At 43.1% G+C, this 23,508-nt stretch overlaps 2 protein-coding genes and 1 long non-coding RNA gene across 4 annotated transcripts in view; 1 reads left to right on the forward strand and 2 right to left on the reverse strand.

Moving 5' to 3' along the window:
- rasa2 (RAS p21 protein activator 2) overlaps nt 1–9,056 on the reverse strand; it is a 34,115-nt gene extending 25,059 nt beyond the window's left edge. Inside the window, exon 1 of the mRNA XM_036536026.1 lies at nt 8,724–9,056. Coding sequence (XP_036391919.1) covers nt 8,724–8,808 — 85 coding nt within the window. The 5' untranslated portion in view covers nt 8,809–9,056. The remainder of the gene's footprint in view (nt 1–8,723) is intronic.
- On the forward strand, nt 8,149–19,169 carry LOC118782630. The gene is made up of 3 exons (XR_005005167.1): nt 8,149–8,292; nt 9,510–9,729; nt 18,340–19,169. It is a non-coding gene; the product is annotated as an uncharacterized LOC118782630 (long non-coding RNA).
- On the reverse strand, nt 12,291–23,340 carry zbtb38 (zinc finger and BTB domain containing 38). 2 transcript variants are annotated; one of them, XM_036536023.1, is made up of 3 exons: nt 22,196–23,340; nt 17,145–17,226; nt 12,291–16,472 (listed from the first exon to the last, which is right to left on the reverse strand). In XM_036536023.1, exons 2-3 carry the CDS (start codon nt 17,166–17,168, stop codon nt 12,669–12,671), a joined length of 3,828 nt encoding a protein of 1,275 aa, XP_036391916.1. In that variant the 5' UTR covers nt 17,169–17,226; nt 22,196–23,340; the 3' UTR covers nt 12,291–12,668. The 2 variants fall into 2 exon arrangements, with proteins under 2 accessions (XP_036391916.1, XP_036391918.1); XM_036536025.1 differs by lacking the exon at nt 22,196–23,340 and adding an exon at nt 19,179–20,744.
- Between the last annotated feature and the right edge of the window lie 168 nt (nt 23,341–23,508).

The following is a 23,508-nucleotide window of genomic DNA, read 5'->3' on the forward strand; positions in this document are numbered from 1 at the left end:
AGCCACGTCACTGCCATGTAAGATGCTGAATGCTTCTCCACTCCCTGGCACTGTGGTGGCACTCCCCCCTGCATCAACTGTGCTGCCTTGTTGATGTCTACTAATGATGGTAGTCAGGTCACCCAGCAACAGAACTATCTGACCAGACTAGAAGGTGCATGAAAAAACATTTCACTTCATTGATAAATGCAGACATTATGGTGTTTTAGAAAAGTAATTCATTATTAAATTAAAGGGAAAAGGGAGACACTTTGTGTAACTGGTTGCATAACTTGTAGGGCTGATAAAGGGTTGATAAAGACTGTGCCCCCATCCCCCCCACCCCCCCCCTTCCCCCTACATCTCTGTTCGCCCACGAATGCACCACCAGCTATGAAGTGTCCCCTTATTACAGGAGGCAAGGGGGAAAAGGGGGTGCTTGTCATACCCTCAGCTGTACTGCCTGGGCAAGCCTGTGAAAGTGTCAGCTTTGCAGCGAGGGGGGAAAGCCAATGAACCATATCTCTTTGCACTGTGGGCAGAGACAGCTCAAACAACCGGATTTACGATCAGCGACTTAAACTGAGAAATCCAAAACAAAAAATATGACAGACACTTCGTATAAATGCAATCAGTGGCACATGAATACAAACTCTGTTTGGCAGTAATACATGGTAACCAGCTGTACACTTCAAGGCCAAATATTGTTATTTATCGGTCAGTTAAAAATTTTCCTCTCCATATGCTTGAAGGGACTGAAAACTAAACATGTAAACTTGTGTAGCCCTTTTCCTCTTGAACAATTCTGTCAGAGGGGCATGTCATGTAGTGGTGCTATATGCTCAGTGACGATGAAGGATGTTAAAAAGTGAACGGCTTAAACATCACCATTTTCCCCCCCTCCCCTTGCTAATAGCCAACTCACTGGCACACTCTGCAATGTCAGAAAATGTTCACACTGAGGGGGCTTGCAGTTAAGATGACAGGGGAGAGGGGTTGTTTTAGGATACAGCCTGAGACCCGGCCATTATCTGTGCATTTTATTAAACATAACAGGTGTAACATACATAATCATCTCAACAGATTTTTAAATGATGTTAAATGACATTTGTGACATCTGTTGCAATGCAATATTAGCTATCATTTTGACATTGTGCTTATCACCAGTCTGCAATGTTCAGTTAATCCAATGTTAGCAATTTTAATTTTTAATTTTAATTTAAAACTTTAACAAAAAAATTAGCAATGTTTGCTAGCCACCTGCTGAAATTATATTCCAAGACAATATTTTTGTTATTAATAAATGAAACAGTACTTTATTTTCTGATAATCCGTGTAACCCACAGACCTACAGAGCAGCATCAAATACATATTTTAAATGTTTTGAAGATTTATGCAAAGGTACTTGATATTCTAGAGACACAAAATATTGTAGCAAGATACAGCATTTTCAAATAAAACGTGGGCATGTAGAAGTGGTCGTGACATTTTTAGTTTGGGTTACAACTTTGTCACACATGCTATTTTGTTACACATTTCAACAGCAGAATATTTTAAATGCATTTAAAAGCCTATTTAAAGTATTTAAACATTTACTAATACAAGTTGGGAGTCATCACCTTGATGTGCTAGACCCATAAACTTGCGCCAGCTTATATTATTCAGACAGAGCTTACACCTCAATCTTAGCTACAGTAGCTTCTAAAACTGAGCTGTCTGGTTACATTATCATATATAACAAAACTGAAATGAACATTTTCTTCTCCCTGTTCCATGTAGTCTTCATTACAAAAACTAAGCAAAAAATTAAAAGCGCATTTTATTAGTTACTGCAATAGCTCCAAATGTATTACATAGGTAATGCTATCATATGGCCATTTATACATGTTGCTAGTGAGCTGTCAGATGGCCAAGTTAGTCATCTTTTTGTCTTTTTCTAGCAAGCCACAAAACATTGACCCAATTAGTTACATGTGTACCAGAGGTTTGTTTGCTCATCAGTGAACAAATATTTATAGCAAAGGCTGTGTAACAATGCAGCAATTTGTCTTGAATGGTAAAATCAAATGCCTGCATTTGATAAGAAACTTCAGCTGCAGCCCTTTGAAAACAAAAATGTTTTCCATACGTTAAATATGCAAGTCTCGCAGAAACAATTAAATAAAGAATTCAAGTAAAAAGATAAGCTACTGCGTAAAACAGGCTTGATACACACTTATAAAGTACATGGTTGTCCTTTTTGTCATCAGTCTGGTGCACTTTAATTTGCTGCTTGATACAGTCAGTCTCTTGCTTTTAAATGCTAAAGAGGTATCGATTTATCAATCAGATGATGCAATGAAATTCTCATTAAGTGCTGTAGATGTTTATATGCTCTCATTATGTAGCATACCTTTGCCTAGAACTCCTTACTTAAAAAAAGATAAAAGTAGATACATTTAAAATGAATTCTAATAACAAGCAGCATTTCTTCAAAACAGAAGTAAGAATACTACATTACACAATGTGTATGTGGTGTTCAATATTCCTACATATTGCAGGGCAGCACATTGAGCTCCCATGTATAGCATTTTTTCTGAGCAATATCAGCCGATGGACAGGTCCTCTGCACTGTGTTCAGACCGTGAGTAAAAACTAACAAGCCCACCAGAACCGTGTTCTATACAATGCATTGCCTCCACAGCCAACAGAACCCCACAGCTCCTCTCGATAAATGCTAGAATAACCTCTTTCAGGGGAACAGCAAGAACTCTTCTGGGATGAACTGAATGAGTTTTATTTTCACTATGACATTATTTTATATTCTGTTCTTTTGTGTTATACTTCCATGTATCAGATATTACTCATCCCTGCCCTTCTGGACCGGTGGATGTGTGGACTTTGTCAGGCAGGCAGGGCAGGCACTTTGTCCCACAGGGCGGATGTGGACGAGCTCGAGATGTGACACACGTAAGATGTGGTTAAAGTCTTGCAGTGTCAGCTTCCTCCCATCATGCCCCTCACTTCCTGTACAGCGCTGATTCACAGAGCAAATGCTGGGCCAATTTCTCAAGCACGCTTTACTCAATAGTGAAACACACTCAGGCCTGAGAGAGGAACTGGATGTTGGGCCTGTGTAGTAGTACTCAGAAGTACGACGTGCCAAGAATCTTGTCACTTTCAGTGTACACCATTGCAAAAACTCTTTCTTCCAGTCTCACCTTCTAATATCAGACACAAAACTCTCTAACAATGGGAATTACATCAGTATTTTTTTTAAATTAAAAATTCTTAAGGAAAGATCACAGGCCAATTTTCCAAAACTAAATAAATATTTTACAGTAATAAATGTTATTATTCCTCTGATTTTCATGCAAACACAGAAACAAGCACACTGAGAAATTACAGTGGTAACAATTTAGACAAAAATATCAATATCCAAGACTATTAATATTGCAGTGTGTTCTACTGAATAATAATAAACCTATACCCTGCTCTCCGTGCCCCAGGTAAATGTACTCAGGCGTTCAACATCGTATTTGGTGCAGGAACCCTCCACCCCACACAAACAGCAAAACAAACGAAATCAGACCAGCAGCTTGTAGGTGTCTGTGGTGCACTTCCAACTGTACGCATGTCACCGGAAGCCAGCGTTAACCACTCCTCAACTCTTGAATGAACAGACTGTACAGAATGAAGGTGTCATTTGCCGCTGCACTCCTGTTCCTGCCCTCACGCAAGAGCGTTCGTAGCAACAGCCGCCCTCATCACTTAACCAAAACATCTGATAGAACAAGACCTTAAGGGGGAATGATTGATGGAAGATTAATTATGAACAGATCACCATTTAACTAGAATTTTGCACTGAGGGGATCATTTATGTTTTGCAATACTGTGCAGTGAGTTTTAATGTATGCCACAAGATCAAGTAAAGGGAATTCATTGAGTCACAGAATGTCAGGTCATAGTCACAACATTGCTCATGGTGGGTGGGGTGTGTCTAGCCTTCTGATCTGTACAAGTAGGCATGGGTTTGTGCAAACAGGAGTAATACTCAAAATTAGCATTTGACATCAATGTTTACACCTTCTTCATACCTTCTATACATATACAAACACACACACAGACATTAAAATACACAGAATTTCCAAAACTGGGACAGATCCTCTTAAACTGATACTTGACCTGCCAGAGGTCAAAGTGCATTGTCTCCGCTGCCACATATCATATGAGCAGGGATATGAAAGTGTCAGACTCTGGCTGTCTGTGAATCAAACTGGATATTTTATTCATCTCCAGACTGGTCACCAACGATTACCAGCTGTCTTTTCTGCTTCCTCAAATAAAGGACAAAGTTTCGTAAGACAGCGAACCAATATGGAGTTACTTGACAACATACTTCCTCTAATTTCCCTGAAGCTCCTGGGGGCCTCTGAGGGTATGCTTATGAAACTCATCTCTCCATGCCCCTTTCCACAGAGTGATTCAGTAAAGGTCTAAACCGAGGGCAGTTTGCGCAGATATAGATTAGCACCCTCGTTTCTTCCAAATCCCTTCTATGACATCACCAGAGACTCAAGTCCGGTGTGAGTGGACAGCCTATCTGCAGCACATACACAGCACACACACCACGTATGCACATGCAGCTCACACAACCGATCAGGGGAGATGGAGAGATGTAGCCATGTGAACGTTGACCAGTACCTAGCCTTGCTTACGTGGACCGTGCGTCTGGTCTTACTCCACCCGAGTGAGATAACGACATTCAATGAATCAAAAAAAAAATTGTGGCTATGGATCTCTTAGCCCAATGCCTGTGGTAGATGTTGCTCCAGAATTCAAGACTTTCTTCATGAATGCTGCAGATCACCTGAAAACTTCCCTTCCCACTTCTCATCCATCTTTATTTTCCAAACAGCAACTGCGACACCAAAATACACCAGGTGCAGGTGGATATATTTAGGTGGGGTGTTTATGCCAATACTGGAAATAAATGGACATTTGGCCATAAACATTTGGCCTTAAAACTAAAACTATTGACATTCATATAGGACAAAAGAATCTAGACAATGTGAAAACAGAATCTGGACCATAGGCACGCATGAGAGAGACAAAATCAACCAAAAACCTGCAGAAAGTAAGTTTATAACTGTTTATGAAACAGCAACTTTTTGAGCAATGACATACACTACCGGTCAAAAGTTTTAGAACACCCCCAATTTCTGTAAAGGAAAGACTTACACTTTTAAGGGTTATACTGTTCTGTCTGTCTTCCTTTGTTAATTGCCTTTTTCTCGCCATTATGATAAGCAATATACTACTTCCTGCAGTGCAATATTGTCCAAATAATGCTTCAGAGAGTGTAGTAACACAGTCTGTTCTAACACTGCTTTTATACAGACAGAGGGTTTGTAAGTAATCAACAAAAGTCAGGACACCTGTAGGAATTGTTTGCATCAAATTCAAGGCTTAATTTACTTCCATTGCTGCAGAAAATCTGTAAGTTGTTAACCCATTACTTGTTCCCTGAAAAAGGACTTTTATAACTCTGAAATTACATTATTTTTCAGTTTTTGGTAACCTAAACTTTTTTTAAAACCTCTGGCAGTTTACCGCTTCCTTTTGTTCTATTTCAGTCCACTGGACTTGAGCTGCTTAAATTTCAATAAATTGGAAGAATGGAGGTGTTCTAAAACTTTTGACCGGTAGTGTATGTAGCTACTTAAGGTGGCTGGCCAAGTAAGGTAGCTGTAAACTACCTTGCTTGATACCTATTTTGCAAAATTAGACCATACATCAGGACATCGGTCTGATACAGTGCAACATTTGTAGGTCATTAGCTAGTAGCAAACAACTTTCCAGCTGAGAGTCTCTGACTCTCTGACACTGAGCACCACTCTGACCTTCCAACATAAATGGCTGCTTTACATTACCTCATTGGCATTTAGTGGATACTCTTACCCAGAGATATCAGTTGGAGTTTTTTTTTTTGTTATCCATTTATACAGGTGGATATACCGCCCACAGCTTGAAGTCTTGCCTTCACATAATCCTACGTTTAGTTGAAAAAATAACTTCAAGTGGGTAATGAACAACTCTTCTCACAAAGATAGGGGCTTGCCAGCTAATTATCTATGTACTCAGAAGAGGTGTCACCAGGCATATAGTCATTCACGACAAACCTGGTAAGCAAAGTTAACCATTACCTGAATTCTACAAGAAGGACTCTTATTTATCTCTGCTTATCTTTATGTACAGAATCTGCTCTATCCACATCTTACCTGAAATCAATTAAAAAGATCTCATGCTGAATAGTCTATTCACCTGTAGGACGTGGTATAAAGATGCAAGTCAAATATTGGCACCTCTAGGAATTATAGACTGAAGCAAGTTGGATTTAAAAAAAAGAGCAAGTTATACATGTATATTTTTTTAATTTACAGGGCCGGTGTGCAGAAAAGAAATCATTGGGTTGATAAAACCCTAACTTGATCCACAAGAGATCAATGTGTAGATTAATCAATACGAGTTATCTTTAACAGGTTTTCAGCAATAACGCTGGACTGGGTTCTATCTGACACTCCACAGATTTAGTTCTGCACAGAGGGGACATTGTGATGACCAAAAGTTGACCTGCCATTCTGCCTGACCTTAAACCTTTCCCCTGTCAATCACTCAGTTGTGCAGACAATTCAGATTGTTAAAAGACCATCTGCATTTGTGACTTGGGACATTGGTTCATACACATGGAAGTGAAATTAAGATTTTTTGGACACATCTCTCACTCAACATTTAGGCCCCACATGGACAACTTGTAACGTGGGGTCTGATCTATACTAGTAAATGGAGCCCTAAACTCTCTCTGGGTGTGTGAGCTCTCTGCTCTGTAACTATATGAGCGATGTTGGACAGAACTCCGCAGGTAATATGTGATCTTAATTTTTTGGCAGGTAAGGAGGGGTGTGAGCTCTACAGGTCAGATCTCCACAAATAAAGCAGGTCCACTATGTCTTCTGACTTTCTCCTATTCCAGTCGTTCCACCTCCACCTCTCCCATCTTGGAAAAACAGCAAACCCATCCCATCTAATACTGCCCGCTACCACTTAAATCACAGTGCCCCCCACAGCGTTTACTACAACAATGTTTCTGTTTCATCCCTTACTCACGGGTGTTCTGACAGCACCATCGGCGTAGGTATACCACAAGTTTAACAGCTCGCTCTCCTGACACAGGTGAAAGAACAGAGTATCCTTCGAAGCCACGCGCACTGCCGAGCACACCGCCGTTGCTAACGGTAACAATATATGGGTTAATGACAACAATGCATCCCTCTGATATTCTGCACGGCTATGCGTGGAATGTAAAATAATATAACGTGTGTGCATATGCAAATGAACCACGTTACCTCAGCATGCTTAGTTAAGCTCACTTCATGTAATTGAGGCAGAAGGGCGACAAAATTCAAGTGTTAAGCGAAAAGGTGTGAAGGGTGGATACCTTTATATAATCAACATATCATTAACCACTCACTAATACATGCCTCAAACTCTCAACTTAAATACAGCTATTAATGGATAAACACGCTGTGAATTTGTTATGATGTATAAGGAAAATTCTTACATACCTAAATATTTGGAGTTAGTTACACATTTTAAGTCATAGGAGGGGGTAAATAATTGGAGGACATGAATAAACAGCTGAAGTTCGTGCACAACATAATCCTAAAAAAACTTCAAAATCATTATGCGACGTTGGCCATGATTTCTGTCATTATCTGTCATGTAGAAAACCTAGCTAACCGGGTTTTTTCGTGTTTGGAGAGATAAGTTGGCTAACTGAATTAGTTGCGACAGTGTCTCAAATTTGATGTTCACACGCTGTTTGTGAGCTTACTCGATTTTTACACATTTGGCTTTACTGCTCTTCCTTTTTTCACATTGTGAAACACGGCGTTTTGTTTACACATAGGTAGCTATCTGGTGAAATATGGTTTCACTGGTGATCTGGCGGCGACGAACGTGTCGTGGAATTTCAAAGGTAAAGCTAGCTACTACCTAAGATTTTTTTTTTTGCTAGCGAACTGCGTTCTTCGGCCTGGTGGAATGAAATTGAAATTCTATCATCACTATCAGATAGCTAGTTTCAGTATTCAATGCAGAGACAACTTCCTGCCTCCAGCGTTTCGCAAGTTTCGTTGGAAACGGAGAAACGATTCTTTGATATTCCTGATCAGTATGATTCATTCCCGGCCTTACACGGATAGCTAGTCCACCTAGTTCACATTTGATATTGTGGCACACTACATGGATGCCGTTTTCTGGACAACGGCTTAGGTAGGTGGTTGTTTGCTATCTACCACTCTGCTACAATACGAAAATAACTAGCCTGATAGCTAGCTAACAAGTTAGCTAGAATAGCCAGCGAGCTGCATGAAACATGGCACCGTGGCATGCCAGTTTCAGCGTTTGTTTTCTGGACACCGCCTTCTAAATGTGTCTCACAATTTAAATGTTTTTTTAAATGGAACTCTTTAGACTGTGTTTTCTGCAAAGGACGACGACAATAAGTTAGTCGGGCCCGGTAAATATTCATTCACCCCAACAATGCCTCGTTCTCTACCGAGCTAGCTAGCTATATGTAGAAAGTATCACTGACTGGCTTCTGTTGCTGGTACCGCGCCCCTCTTTTTTAGCCAAGTCGATCACTTTTTGTTACACCCTTGCTCGGCGGCTAACGACACAATCATATTGCTGTTTACACTTACAGATCTTCCCCCGCAGGCTCTGTAAAATCCGAATTCTCGTCTCGTCCTCTTCCGCCATGGTCCGAGCTGTGTATGTACAGTACATTCAACACTTAGCACATCCGTTTGTGAATGCACGCAGAAGATGGGCCCACTGTAGAGCTGCTGCGCGCCGATTGGCCGAAGACGCACGGTTACATCAGAGCGCAGATCTGTGTGAATCGGCTCACGGGCACATCGTTTGTAAAACAAACGGAAGCACGCAGCCTCGCTGTTAAGAACAGATTAAGGAGATCAGAGACACTGCGCTTGCACCAGAGAGGGAGACCCGAGGAGGGGAGGGGGGCGGAGTGGCCGGAGTGGTAGGCTGTACAGTTGTGCAGAGGGAGGAATGTTTCATTTTTAACATTCGTTTTATGAAAGTGTTACGCTTTAAGTTTTTTTCGCAGTTCCATATCACTGCAATTCAGCAAGGGCGTTGTACGTGGTAGTAACTGAAATAAGGGAAGGAACAGGCAGGAGTTCTAACTTTAAAACACCAAAGGCACTAAATTTAAAAGCGCAAGACGTCACTTGAATGTGTGCAAACGGCATTTTGACTTTGTTAGAGAGCACATCAAATCGAAATGACGCAGGAACACACTTACAAAGACGAACGATTACATTAGAGAAATTCAAGAAAATCCCCAGACTGTTGCGTTGTATTCAGTAAGAGTTTTAACGGGAACGTTTGTGTACAGTTTTAAAAAGCTTAGGTTTATTTAAGAGCACTGCTTATGAAACACTTCCTATTTGTGTTTGTATTAGGTAATTGTTCGTTTCCTTGACCACCCTTGAAACAACTTGGGGAAGACAGAGGACTGGGCTGTTGTGAACCATTCTCAGAGATGTCATGTGGGGTTTGAACCACATTGCCATTGCTGGAGTCCTGTCCCTCTGAGCTGTCCAACGCTTATGACCTCACTCAGCTCTCAGCTACGAAAAGGAGGTCACCTGAACCTCGCAGGGAGTGGGAGTGTGACTTCATGTGAGTTTGGTGATTTTTTGGTGGCCTGTTTTAAACTCAGCTCTTCTGATTTTCAAGGAGGATATAGTTGAAATGCTATGGCCTGAATAACCACCCACTTAAAGAATACAGGTGATACTAATTTTTGTCTCCGATTGGATTAGAGAGAGGGGGAAGGTACTGTAATTCTTCTCCCGATAAACAGCAATCAATCATTCAAATAAACTGTTGAAACAGTTTAGAATGTGAAAATGAGTCTTTTTTTTTTGCTTATGGCTCATGCAGGAAAAAGTGCAACTTCTTAATTATGTTTGTTGTAACCTTAACCCCTAACAAAATCATGATATAGACAACGGTCAAAATTACAAGGTTACCACAGAGGGTGTTTCTTTCCTCCAATGCATTATTTTCAACAATGCACTCTCTACTATTTGGCCTTGATGCCCCATATGACAAACAAAGCTCTTGGTCTTGACTTCATCCAGTGATACTGAGTATGTGAATGATAATCAACCATAAATGACAGAACACATCAGAGAAAAGATACTATGCAGACTTTTCAGGGGCTCATACCTGATGCCTTGCAGAGACAGCCAAAGATTCTCGAATGTGACATAATGGATGTAAATTAATGTCACAGGCATGTCTCTGCAGAGGAGATTTAGTCCATTTTTATTTGATAAAGCACATTTAATAGTGATTTCTTACATATTACTTCACAGTTTTTCATTCTGTAAGTTACTGCTATGCCTAAAATTAAAAAAAAATGAAAGCAGAATTTTTGAGCTGAAGATCAACTAATCAATCAGTGATCAAGGGTTCATATGACAGGACAAATTCCAGAGTCATAGCTGAGTATCAATCAACAAAATGATGGAATAATTTATTGATTAAATACTGAAAAAATAATGCAACTAAAACCAAATGAGTTAACTTCAGAGCCCCATGAAGTAAGCCTAGGTTGACAGTGGCAGTTCTAGTCTCCACATTGTTATTGATGTCACCTTTGGAATTCAGACAAGCCTTTGCAAGGCATCATGGGTACATGAATCTGACAGTTTTGCGTAGTCTCTCCCCAGACTACTGAGGGCTCCAGAGTGGAGCTGCTCTCTTTGCTTCTTGCCTTACCACAGTGGTTGGGCTTCCCATTATCTTGGGAGTGCACAGCAACATGAACACTGTTTACCTTATTTGTAATTGTTTCCATGTACAGTATGATGACTTCAGAAGTCAAATATATCTCAGCAAGATAATTGATCCTTCTCCACTCTTCCTCTGCTTAAGACCAGACATGGCTGGATGTTAGATTTTGAAGGTAATATTGTAGTGATGGTATTTTTTGTATCACTTTAATGACATTTCAGCAAAGTGGTATATCTCTATTTCCTAATAGTCAAGTAGCTGTCTTAGTAACTAGCAGGCTAAATGGCTCAGGTACATTTATCTTGTTTGCTTTGATATTTTTCGTGAGTATTTAAAAAAAAAATCATGTTCTGCTGTTATAGTGGTCTTTTTCACTGGTGTATTTACCCATAACTTAAATGTGTATGTTATCAGGAGGCAATTCACACCCCTCCGTACTCAGCTTACTCCCCTCTGTTGAACTGATGTGTTGTGCTCAGTAAGTATGCATTTCAAGAGTAAAACGATGAGCACCTACATCAGATAAGTCTTATTGAGGGGAGACGGCAGCAAGGGATCCATTTGGAATGCAGCCAGGGCATTATAGGAAGCTCCACCCTCTAACTGATGAAGTTACACCCCACTCCTCTGCAGAGAGCAGAGAAATTGAGTGTTGTAGCTTCAGTGTTACTAGCAGCCTTGCGAGAATGTTGTGTGACGATTAGTGGAGATCGTACGGGTCACATTTAAGGAAGAGAGTGGATGTGCATGATTCTGATGCAGTTATGAGAGGGCATAAATAAATTTGCAGATCAGAGAAACATCCGAAGGGCAGGGTGCAGCAGGGAGCAGGGCACATCTGGTCTTTCTGTTAGCAGGGCTTGTGGAGCTTGACATTGTGCTGAACAATACAGAGGAATTACTTTCTCAGATGGATGGCCCCCATAGTCTCCAGCAGCCAAACAGCTCCAAACAAGACGCCTCCAGAATTGAATACACACGCAATTCATTGGACTCACTCACCTGGTTGAAGTCCCAGCCAGCGCCTGAGGAATTAGCTTTCTGATGACATGAACCACTCTGCACCAGTTGTGAAAGCAATACCAGGAAAATCCTCATGTTTATTTATCCCAAACACATGAAGGTGCAGAGCATTTGAAAATAAAATACAGGTAGTACAGTATCACAAAGATTTACTGTCATACTGTCACGCAGTCTATCCTTTATTGTTGACAGTGTGCTCTGAAACTGTACATCATTATACAACAGATTGCAGTTATATGCAATTCCCAAATACTGACTAATCAGATCTGTTAAACAAACCCAGAGTTTATTGAAGTTTATAGAAATTCAATTGCTACTATATGTAAGCTATCTTAACAAAACAATAACAAAAATAAGTAAAGATTCTGTACAATGAAATAAGTGATATGTAATTGGAAGCGTATTAAAGTGGTGGAGTTAAACAGAAAATTCAGTCACTTGGCAGCTATTATTCACACAAAGTGCAACTAACTATGCACAGTTAACATACTGCATAGATTACAAAACGGGAAGAAAACTGAGCAAGAAACATGAACTGGTCCCAAATGGACAAATAAAGACTTACAAAAATAAAAACAACATCTCTTTAAAAAACATGAAAAACTACCAATTGCATTTTTAGACTGAAGAAAAATATTTTTTGTTAACACGGATTTCTGGTTTGGTGCCATTTGCAGTCAACTTGTAAAGATAAGACAGCTGTCTGTGAGCATAGCTAATGCTGAACATTTATGCCACATCAGATTGCAATACCATTATTATTACTCTTTTTGCTGACGTCCCTTCCGCACCTGTCAGTAGTGGGAGTGAAATGATGGTTCATCTTTGCATGAGTGCTGAAGCTCTGATGAGGGGAAATAGAAACTCTTGCTGCTCGGCACGGAGTCTTTTGTCGCCCGCGAAGGAGAGAGCTGCCTGTAGTAATTGCCCCTGTTGTTGTAGGCCTGTCCTCTCACAGTGTCCTGTCTCCGCTCCACAGAGCTCTTGCTTTGAGTACGTTCTAGACTGGCTCCTAATCTGTCCTGGACTTGGTTCTGAGGCACCTTCAGTGGGGAGTCAGGGAAAGAGGTGTCTTGGTGGGGTGATGACAGCATTTTCACATGGTGTTGCTTAAATTCCTGATAGTGTCCATTGCTGTTTATCTCCATCTGGTCCTCCAGTTTGGGTGCCACAGAAGTGTTGACTGGAAAGTCCTCCCACATGTCTAGTTTTGATCCATCCTTTACTTCAGCGAGACTGCTGACTAACCTGGCTGACTCTTTGCTCTCCCCATCCTCCTCCTCTGTTTTAATGAAATGTCTTTTCTGATGGACGCCCAGTGAGGCGGGAGTTTTACAGACCTTTGGGCAGTAGTAGCAGTTATACCCCTTCCCGTGCTTCTCCATGTGCTTCCTTTCGTGGCTCTTCTTCGTGGCGAGGTAGAGGAACCGCTGCGGGCAGAAGGAGCAGCGGTAGCGCTTCTCTGTGTTTGGGCTTTTAGCGGAGTTGTCGAAGCAGGAGCCGTCCTCCATGCAGCTCTTGCAGACGAAGTCCTTGCCATCTTCTGGGAGGGGGCAGTGGGGGCCAGGCGACTCCCCTGGGGGGCACTGCTTCCCACAAGTCCGGCAGAAATATGGATGACAGCCAATTACATGGGCCCGAAGTGTGGACAGGCTGAAGAAGAGGCTCTTGCAAATGTCACAGGTGTACGTCTTCTTATGGGTGCTCTTTCTGACGTGTTTCCTGATATCTGCTGTGTCTGACGTTCTGTATGCTGTCTCCAGATACTCGCTCATGACATTTGGTTCAGAGGGCTGTGGAACTGCCTTTAATGGTCTCCCAGGCTGCCTGCCCCGATTGCCTTTCCTGTCTTTTGATTTCAGTTTCTTTGTCCTCTTTTTGGGTTTGTATGTGTAATATGGACGCCACAGCTGGTCAGCTGTGTCACGGTCGGTGGCATCATCGTATGGTTCTGTGTCTATGAAGGAAGTGATCTCTGTTCTCAGGCGCAGGCTTGGACTCTTGTCCGTCTGCTCTGCAAGGTTATTCTGACCTTCCTCCTCCCCCTGTTTCCAGTGGCTCCTCCTCCTCTTCCTTGGGAACAGCTTGGAACCCTTGATCCTTCTGCGGATGATTGCCTCATCACCGATTTTCACTGTGATCTGGCAGAGGGGAAGTACCGGGCTGTCGATGGATGGGCCTGGACATGCAGGCTTAGCGATGTATGTCTCTGTTTTCTTACTATCAGAGTTTTGTGGTCTGTTACTGTTACCCCCAGGGAGAAACAGCTGGTTAGCTAAAGCCTCAATGGTCTGTGCAGCAGCTGAGAGCCCCCCCAGCCTGTTTTCTGCTCCCACGGTGCTGTCAGCATTAATTTCTGGGCATGATAAAGACCGACTGTCATTGTCCTTAAATGTTGTTGAGGCCTCACTGTTTCCATGGACAATAACAGAGGATGCTCTGCCTGTCTGCATTGTGACTGAGGGAAGCGTGTACCCGTAGTTGATAGAGGATGGAGTTTTTTGGCTGACTGACAGGGTAGTCTGCATCTGAGTGTCAGTGGATGGGGACATCCTTGCTCTCACACACTCCTCCTCTTCAGAGGACATGAGCTGAGCTTGTTCCTGATCACAAGGCTGATCAAAGTTGATGCGAGGTGCCACTGACGCAACCACCTTTGGAGTAGCCATGAAGGTCACAGGCATTGAGAACATGGGCTGTCCCACACAAACTCCATCCCTGTTGATGGCAGATACATTCTCGTCAAAGGTAGCTGAGGGGGAGCTGCAGCTTAGAGGAACTGGGAACATCTGGTCATTGCATTCTGGCACCTCTGAGAATGTCTGGCTGTATGTCTTGTACCTCCTCTTTCGAAACTTCATGGGAAGGAGTCTGTAGAGTTTGATTGGATAAACACTCCCCTTGAAGCTGCCGTTGGCAGACTTCTTGTTCACCGCCAGCCGTGGGTCGATCCCGTGGAAGGACTTCTGATGGTTCTTCAGGATGTAGTAGGTCATGAAGGTCTCCAGACAGAAGATGCACTGGTAGCGGCGCTCACCGGTGTGCCATATCTCATGTTTGGTGCGGTACTCGGCCAGAGCGAAGACCTTGTTGCAGTAGTGGCATGGGTACGCCCTCTGCCACGAATGCACATTCTCATGCCTTCTCAGACTGGACAGGGTCACATATGCACGTTTGCACACGCTGCATGGATACAGTCTCCTTTGCCCAATGGCTGTCTTTGTGCCCTTCTCCACCTCCTGCAACACCTCTGTGAAGTTCGGCGGTGCATTTGGAGCAGTGGGGCAGTGACCTGGGGTTGGACCCTCCTCCATGGTGGACCCACTTTCTGGGGGGAAGCCGATTTCTGTGCCGTGAATCTCCTGCTCAGGTTCAGGTCTCTGGACTTTGCAGCACACCTGCTCATGGTTGCGCAATCTTTTCAAGTGCATGAACTTCCTACGACAAAATTTGCAAAATAAATGACTTACAAACCTTCTTTTGTGGATCTGCATGTGTATGTTGAGGGCTGATTTGTTGTGGAAAATCTCAGGGCAGTATTCACATCGCAATACTGGTGCACTAGGCTTTGCTGATGGGACAAGTGGAGGGGGCCCCGAGTCTTCTGTGGATTTTTTTTCGCCAGCTGGCAATGCCGTTACAGTGTTTGCCTGGGTGTCCAGGTTCAGGGATGGTGGAACAGGTGAAGATTCATTAAGAGGAATGGACGTGCTTAGGGGGGCCTGGCAGCTAGGAGCAGTCTGTGATGGTGTTACAGGTTCACCAGATACTGCAGGTGTGCTTTTCACCAGGGTGCCTCTCAGCTTGTGGCGCTTTTTGAGTGGGCCGCAGATCTGGCTAGCCTGTGGTCTAGGGGCTGTGTGTGTTTGAACACTGTCCCTCCTGCTGTCTCCTGTGCTGCTCTCACTGTGCTCACTGGCCTTGTGCATCTGGGTCACAGCGTACGAGTGCTCCGACAGTGTGTTTGTGGGCTCACTCTCAGCAGTGGTAATGCTCGCGGCGGGGAGGAGCCCGGTGTCTGGGGCTTGATGTGCATCGGTACGCAGATCCAATGGAGTGAATGGGTCATTGCCAGCACCTGCCTCGGTGATGGAGAACGCATTTGTGATCCGTGGACCACTGGCACTGTCTGGCTCTTCTGGCCGTGGGGTCTCCCTCTTCAGCAGGCGAGGTCCAGGGGACGCTTGGGCCTGGGACAGAGCCTGGCTGTGTGGCCTGTCTTGCCCCATCAGCTTCTCCAAGAAGGGAATCCCCAGCTTCTTTCCAGCCGCCACCAGGGACCTGTTGTCTTCCGTACTGACGGGTGCCATCTTGGAGCTGTAGATGAAGTTAAGGATGCCAGCAAAGACCTCTGACCGGAGGTCCAGCAACTCCAGCACCTGGCCAGACGTTGAAACCTCTGGGGCACAGAAGGCATCACGGAAGTATCCGCTGGAGGCAGCAAGCACGTTCCTGTGGGCCCGGAACTTGACATCCTCCACCACAATGGTAACATCGCAGAACAGGCCACGTGTCCGCTGGTCATTTAGGCCAGCAAGCAGCACCTGAGGGTGTGTGCTGTCCATCAGGTCCTTCGTGCTTGGAGATGCCACTGTCATCTGCAGGCAGGAGGAAACCAAAGAGATTCATTAAAAAATAATGATCCCCATTTATTACCTGTAGACTAAAATACAATTCAATTCATCCAGTGTTGAGATGGTGTCTAAAAAATTCAAATAAAAGTATAGGAAAGTCAAGGAATCAGGTCAAAGGGTTAAGAAATATGAGGGTAAGAACAAGAGAGGGTAAGGTTAAGAAATCATCAACTCTTGTATAAGATTTATGAAATCATAAGCAAAAGTTAGATCAAAATGGTAAATCATAGTGTATGAAGTAATGTAAAGCAGGCATAAGCAAGGCAAGTCATTTGTGGCCTCATGTCTTGAAGGGCTTAGATTTACATTTAAACAGAGCATTTTTCAGGGCAAAAAATCTCATTCAGCACAACATGCATCTCCACCATCTGAGCTATGATCAGGGACTTGGGAAATAATGACCAAGTTTCCTGCTTGCCATTGCCATACATCACATGAAAACTACAGAGAGCAATGGTAACATAGAGTGTATGCTTTTTCTATAAAACAAAACATTGCTATCTCAGCATATCAGAAATACACTTCAGGAACTATTCACCTGTGTCTTCATTTCATTAAGTATTAACTCCCAGTTCTAAGTCATTTGGTAGAGACGCATCCTGTACTAAACGGAAGCTTTTCACAGTTCTTGCTCACCTTTAAATTGACAGGGTATGACATGCCACACTAATGGAGAGGTGGTATTACAGGGCCAGTTTGTTCCTGCTCACTGGATCACCTGAAAGTGAAGACATATGCAAACCAAGCTTTTTCTGAATTTCATGGTAGAACTTGCTAGTGTTGAAATGATTGATGGTTAATGGACAGGTTTTTTACACTTATTGTAGGCTACATAGACCTGTGCAGTAGCTCATGTATTTGCACATGCACAAAAAAGTAAACTAGGAGTTTCCACAGTGAGTTGCATTGTTATTCATGATTGAACTATTCTACCATATATTGCTCTGATTTGGTGTTGGATTAAAAAAAGCATGTTTAATTACATTAATCTGTGGAGGACAGTTTTTGCTTATTGATTAAAATACACCTCTAGTAAAAATGAAAAATGCTGATAATTAGGAATAATAAAATCAAGAGCAAAACCAGCAGACTCTGTAGTCATTGGAGTTTCTGGTCTAAATTATGAAACTCGTTTTACAAATGCATTTCCCTAAATGCAGTAAAATATTTAGTGCCTGGTATACATATGCTAGCATGAGGAACATGTTCAGTTTTGTGGCGCATTAATTGTAGAAATGTTCAAAATGTAAATACTGTGCTTCTGAAGTAAGTGTGAGTATTTGGAGAAAAAAAATGTAACTTAACCTGGAATGAGCTGAACACCTAATGGTCTACTCTAAACAATGAATGTCTCGGATTATTCATTACAGTTTTGGAACACTAGATGGCAGTAGCTCTTAATCACAGAGAAAACTTGGAACCTTCCCTTGAGTGCTTCTCCTGTGGACATAACCTTGCACAATTTAAAATGTTACATGCCCAATTGTTCCCTGAGCACCATTAGGGATGATGTCAGTCAAAGAAAGGTTCTGGTTTGTCAGATTATAAATGTAAAGGTATAATATACAGTGAAAAAATATGTCTATCAGTGGTGCCTTAGACATTTACACATTAGCAACACTTGCCTTGAAGATGTGATTACTTTTACTCACAATGATTGTCCAATTCTGTTGTCACGCCTAATTTCTGAAGTATTTTATGGATTATTATGGGTCCCATGTATATTTCGGGGGGGGGGGGGGGTGTCTTTAGCACCACACAGCTACAGTCTGGTTCAACTACTTTTTCTGTATAACCAGTTCATAATAAATCTTTCTTATATCTGTTTCAGGAAATGTTCCCCAACCAAAACAGTCACTCTTCTTCAGATCGATCAGTTTCTGAGCTATTTATCGAAGACATGGGGAAGGGACACCTGATACACTGAGCTAACTGCAGTGTCTCTTCGGATTTCTGTGATTTAAGAATAGAACAGTCCTGATTCCTGTGGGCAGTGATACCCAGAGAGCTAAGAATAAGGTAGGACTTGCCTTATTTTTAACTGACTGTGGTCTTGAACTAGTTTGTCTTGATTAACAAACTTGTCAGTTTTATTGAGGAGCACCCATCAGCTGCTGATTCCTTTTTGCACGATTCTTGATTATGTTGTAACTTTCACCCTTCACAATGATTCATTTTTGTATTGGCAAGATCTTGTTTCATACAATGTTTTCATTTAGCCTGTAGCAATGACATTCTATCAGTTTTTATACCAAAAAAAATTTTCATAATAATAACCTGTTAAATTTAGCATGAAGTACAAAAGCAGAGCAACTACATTTGATGCAATGAGGTAAAAAGGAATCAGCTGTTGATGGATGAGCCTTCTTTAAATCAACATACTTATTACTTGTGCAGCACCTTGCCAAAACAGGTTCAATTTAAACATCAAATAAAGATAGTTCTCTGTCTGTCCTATTTGTGTTTTACCATATGTTGCAAGTTATTACAGATACAGAACCAAATAATCCACAGCAACCACAAAGGATGGATTTCCTGTTTTTGCTTTAGAGAAATCCTAATCCTAACCCAATGTATGCACACTTACACCACACACAAATATGAACAGATTGTCGGCTCTCAGCCGTTTCGCTTCTCTAGCACAAACTGCACAAATGTGATAACTCTTACCATGTATGAGTGTGCACACTTGCATTTGCAGACATCTGCCACTGATGACTGTGCAGTTTTTATTTCCTCTTATTCGTGCAACAAAACAAATGAGAGGAAATAAATGACAGCGGCACTTCCTGCCTCTGATGCGACTATCCGCGGCCTGTGGGACAAGGTGCTCGGTGAAGTGGGTCAGTGTCTTCCTGTGTGAGTCAGAGGACGTTAAGAGAGGTAGTCTACATTGCCACTACTCTCCTGGAGAGCGAGAAGTCCCTGTCCTTCACCTTCATCGTCAGAGAGAGAGAGTGTTTGTCATTCTGTTTTTTCGCCTCACGCAGGAGAAACAGTCTGTAATTCATCGTCTCTCACACAGAGAGGGACAACTGTCATTTTCCATCACTCTGACACAGGAGAGAGAGACCACCTGACACTTACTGTCACTGTCTCATGAGATGGGGTAGCAGCCTCTGCTATTTGCTGTCACTTGCACACAGAGAGACAGACAGTTGTTTGTGTTGTTCACCATCACTCCCTGAGAGAGACAGCAGCTTTGGCAAGATGCCTCTATTCTGCAACCCACTGAGGTATCAGAAACCAGAATGGAACTCTGTCTTCACCTCTCCCTTTTTAAAATATTCAGAAATATCCTTTTTAGCTCTTTTACCATTTATTATACCTCTTAATCTCCTAGCTCTCCTTCGCCCAGTGCCTGGAGGTTTGTATTCAGAGACAAAGATGAAAAATAATCGCTGTCATTTTTCCCTTTTCTTCCTGTGATTATTGCTTATATGATTTTTCATCATAAAACAGCAGCAGAAGCAGGGTTTGGATGGAAAAGGTATTGAGGGCTACAGTTTAATGGTGGTGTAAACACAGAACAGAGATCTGACTGATTCCGTTCCAAAATGTCAGCAGAGCGCACAGAAAAACAACAGCTGACGAAGACACACGAATATCTAAGAAGACGGTTAAGTTCTGATTTACTGTCTAATGTGTTTTGATCTGGTTTTATTCTACATTTCAGGGTGAAAACATTAAAGATGTTTATTTGTCACTAATCTTGCAGCAGACTCAGAGACCGCCATTAGTCATCAGTCTGAATAAAAGGGTATGTTCTGCGTCGCCTGTTTCTCAGTCTTGCTGATCATAGACTTTGACGCCCACGTTTCTCTAATATTTGAGGGATCGTGTTAGACACTGTTTCCTGATGCAAGTATTTCTCATTTTTCCCATCTGTGACTGCACGCTGCCCCCACCCACTCGAAACCGTCTCCTTCACTGAAGCAGAACGAACTGAAGGAAAAAGATGGAGGCACTGTGTTGTTGGCTGCGTAATTGTGACATGGTTGTGTAGCAGTCTCGCAGTGGTCTGGTTTTGTTGAGTTGTGAGCATCTCATTGTGTGTGTTGCGCAGGTCCTTATGTGGTGCTGCAGCGAGCCTGTCTCCCTGGAGCGTGGCAGCCATTTTAGCCCTGCGTGGAGGAGACCTGAGGGGAGGCAAAATGGCTGCCGGTAGAGGGGGTCCATTTGTGCCTGTCCCATCATCAAACTCCCTACTCCACAACAGAGACACCAACCCCACCCCACCCCACCCCCCACTCACCTCCCCCCCGAAACAACCTAGATCTCTCCTTTGACTGCATGCTGCTTTGCCAGTTTGCTCATCTGCAGAGCAGCTCAGACAGACCGAGATTTTCAGGTCGCAGTGTTTCTGCCGGCTGCCCTCAGAATGGCAGGGAAATTCTGCTCAAAGCGAGAAGGCTGCCCATGCGTTTCAAACAAGTCAATGTGAAAGGGAATTTCCGCAAATTACGCTGCAAAATACAACACAGTTTGCCCCGAATCACCAGCCTCCGTCGTACGTGTCACACTAATCGCCACAACATATACGCACACACAGCGGACTGCAGTCACAATTAAACATAGAGAGAACACTGACGTAATTATTCCTGTCATTTTTACATCACAGAATGATGCACTTATTTAAAAAATAATAAAAATAATAATTGTGCCTACAGATATACAGTATGTATAAGTACTATTTACATTCCTGCCAAAGGTCATTTGTAAGAATAGATACACCTGCTGCTGCCATTATTATTATTGCCATTATTGTTATTATGGTTATCATTATTATTGAGCTGTGAATCAGCATTACCATCCAGCCGGTGAGAGGGAGGCAGAGCCGTCTGATCACTGAGAAAACAACGCCAGCTTTGCCCACCCTGCCTCTGACAGGCCTCCGTTGTCACGGCAACATGCTGTGGCGCAGCACTTATTGGGATTCAGCTGAACTGCAGGCGGCTGCATTAAGCGGCCGGGGATCGTGTCTCCCTCGCGCTCAGCTGTGTCTGGGAGAGTCTTCTGCCAAGCAGCAAGGAGAGCGCTGTGCCATTCTTCACAGCAACCTGCCTATCATGTAGGATTGTCTTTGTGTATGCACGTGAGAGTGTATATGTATGTATGAGCGTGTGTCTGTGTGTGTGTGCGCGCGCGTGCGTGTGTGGGCAACTGCAGTCAGAATGCAACGCGCTGGAGACAGTCGCCACTGCCGTCAGAAACGGTGTCGCTTCGGAGACCATCCTCATTTCGCACTTGATATTCATGCCTGCTTTCTGATGTTTCTGAGACTAAATTTCATCAGAAAATGGTTGTGCGTCAAGTATCGTGGATTATTCTGGAGAGGATTTGCCTCGTCTTGTTTGAGTTTTGATCGTCCTCTTTTTAAGCGAAATTTTATATTTCTCATCAGCGGCAGCGACTTGGCCACACCCTTCTTCGTGCCTCAAAATATCTCACAATGCAGGCTCACGAAACCAAAATAAAAATTAAAAAATAAAAATCCCTTTTTCTGTTTCTAAGAGGCGTGACAAACGGCGCAGTAGAACACAAGCTGTCCAGTCAAACAAAGAGCGAAAATATAGATCGATCTCTGAGTCAACGCCACAGGACCACAAATCCCTATACTGTGTACGTGTATCTTTTCGTTTTTTAAAAAAAAGGTTGTCGATGGTGTAAAAACGTGCAGAACGTACCTGAGACAATCAGAGAAAACCGTGGTGCAGAGAGCAAGCGGAAAATGATACCATGCCGTATTCCTCCTCTACAGTTTGTGTGCCGTACAGTAAAAAAGAGACTGTTTGCAAACTGGAGGCGAAAGTAGCAGGGTTTTTTTTTTTTTTTTTTGATGAGGCTCGTTGCCGCTCAGTGGTGCTGTTAAATGCAGAGCTGAGCTTCTCTCTGTGCCCTTCTTCCTCTCTCTCTCTCGCTTTCTCCTGTCCCAGCCTCCCTCCTCCTCCTCTCTCTGAAGACTTCAGGTCCTGGGGCTGGCCAGAGCCTGTCCTGCCCGTCCTGTGCCCCTGGTCCCGGCTCCCGAGCTGCTGGCCAAAGCACCCTGCACAGGAGCTGCACTGCATTAAGGTTAAAAATAGCTGGATTGTGCTTCTGAGCTGCCCGGGTGACCAGAGCAGTCTGCAGCCAAGCAGGAAGCGGGAACTTTATTAAGCATGGCTGCGCGCAGACAGAGTGGAGAATATCTCTGCTACATCACGCCAGCGCTGAATGGAGACGGGGGTCTGCAGGAGCCTGGCGGCACGTCATCGCCGAGCTACAAGACGCCACAGCACAACAAACACCTCGGCGGCGCTCCTGATTGCACGCCACCTTGCACAGCTCATGACACAGTGAGAAATGCAACCACGCACAGAGCTCCGGTTCAGAGGGAGATCACACGCATCCTCTTGCTCTCCCTCACACACACACACACACACACGCACACAAGCACACACACCAGCTCTGCCTCACACACGCACACTTTTTTCCTCTTACACCCTTAACACGCATACAGTCTTATACGTTTACTCTGTCTTGTGAGAGCAGTGCCCCTCACAGTATTGCCTGTGGGCTCAGCGAAATATGCACAAATCCACACCACTGGTTCAGACTGTTGGATGAGGAGGGACCAGAGATGAAACCAAACACCTCACATTATTCTATGTTCAAGAGAATTAATACAGAGAATTGTATTAACACAGATACTGCTGTGTCGGATGATTGGGGGGGGGGTGTTGACTGTGTTTATAAGTGCTGTCTATGTATGCGAGTATTGTGTGTGTATGTAAGTGCTGTTTGAACACAGAATGCGATGTGTGTGTGCGAGCATGCTTTGCACTTGAGAGTGGGCTGCGTATGACGAGTATCTACAATAAAACATGTTTTGATAGTTTCTTTGGTCAAAGTACTTTTGAATGAAATTTAAAAAGGATGAAAATAAACTCTTTTTAATTCCAAAAAAATCGCAGACCACAATTGCATCAACTTCATACCACTGTCACAGTATATTTCTACC

Source organism: Megalops cyprinoides, chromosome 9 (assembly GCF_013368585.1).
Source record: "Megalops cyprinoides isolate fMegCyp1 chromosome 9, fMegCyp1.pri, whole genome shotgun sequence".
NCBI classification, from domain to species: domain Eukaryota; kingdom Metazoa; phylum Chordata; class Actinopteri; order Elopiformes; family Megalopidae; genus Megalops; species Megalops cyprinoides.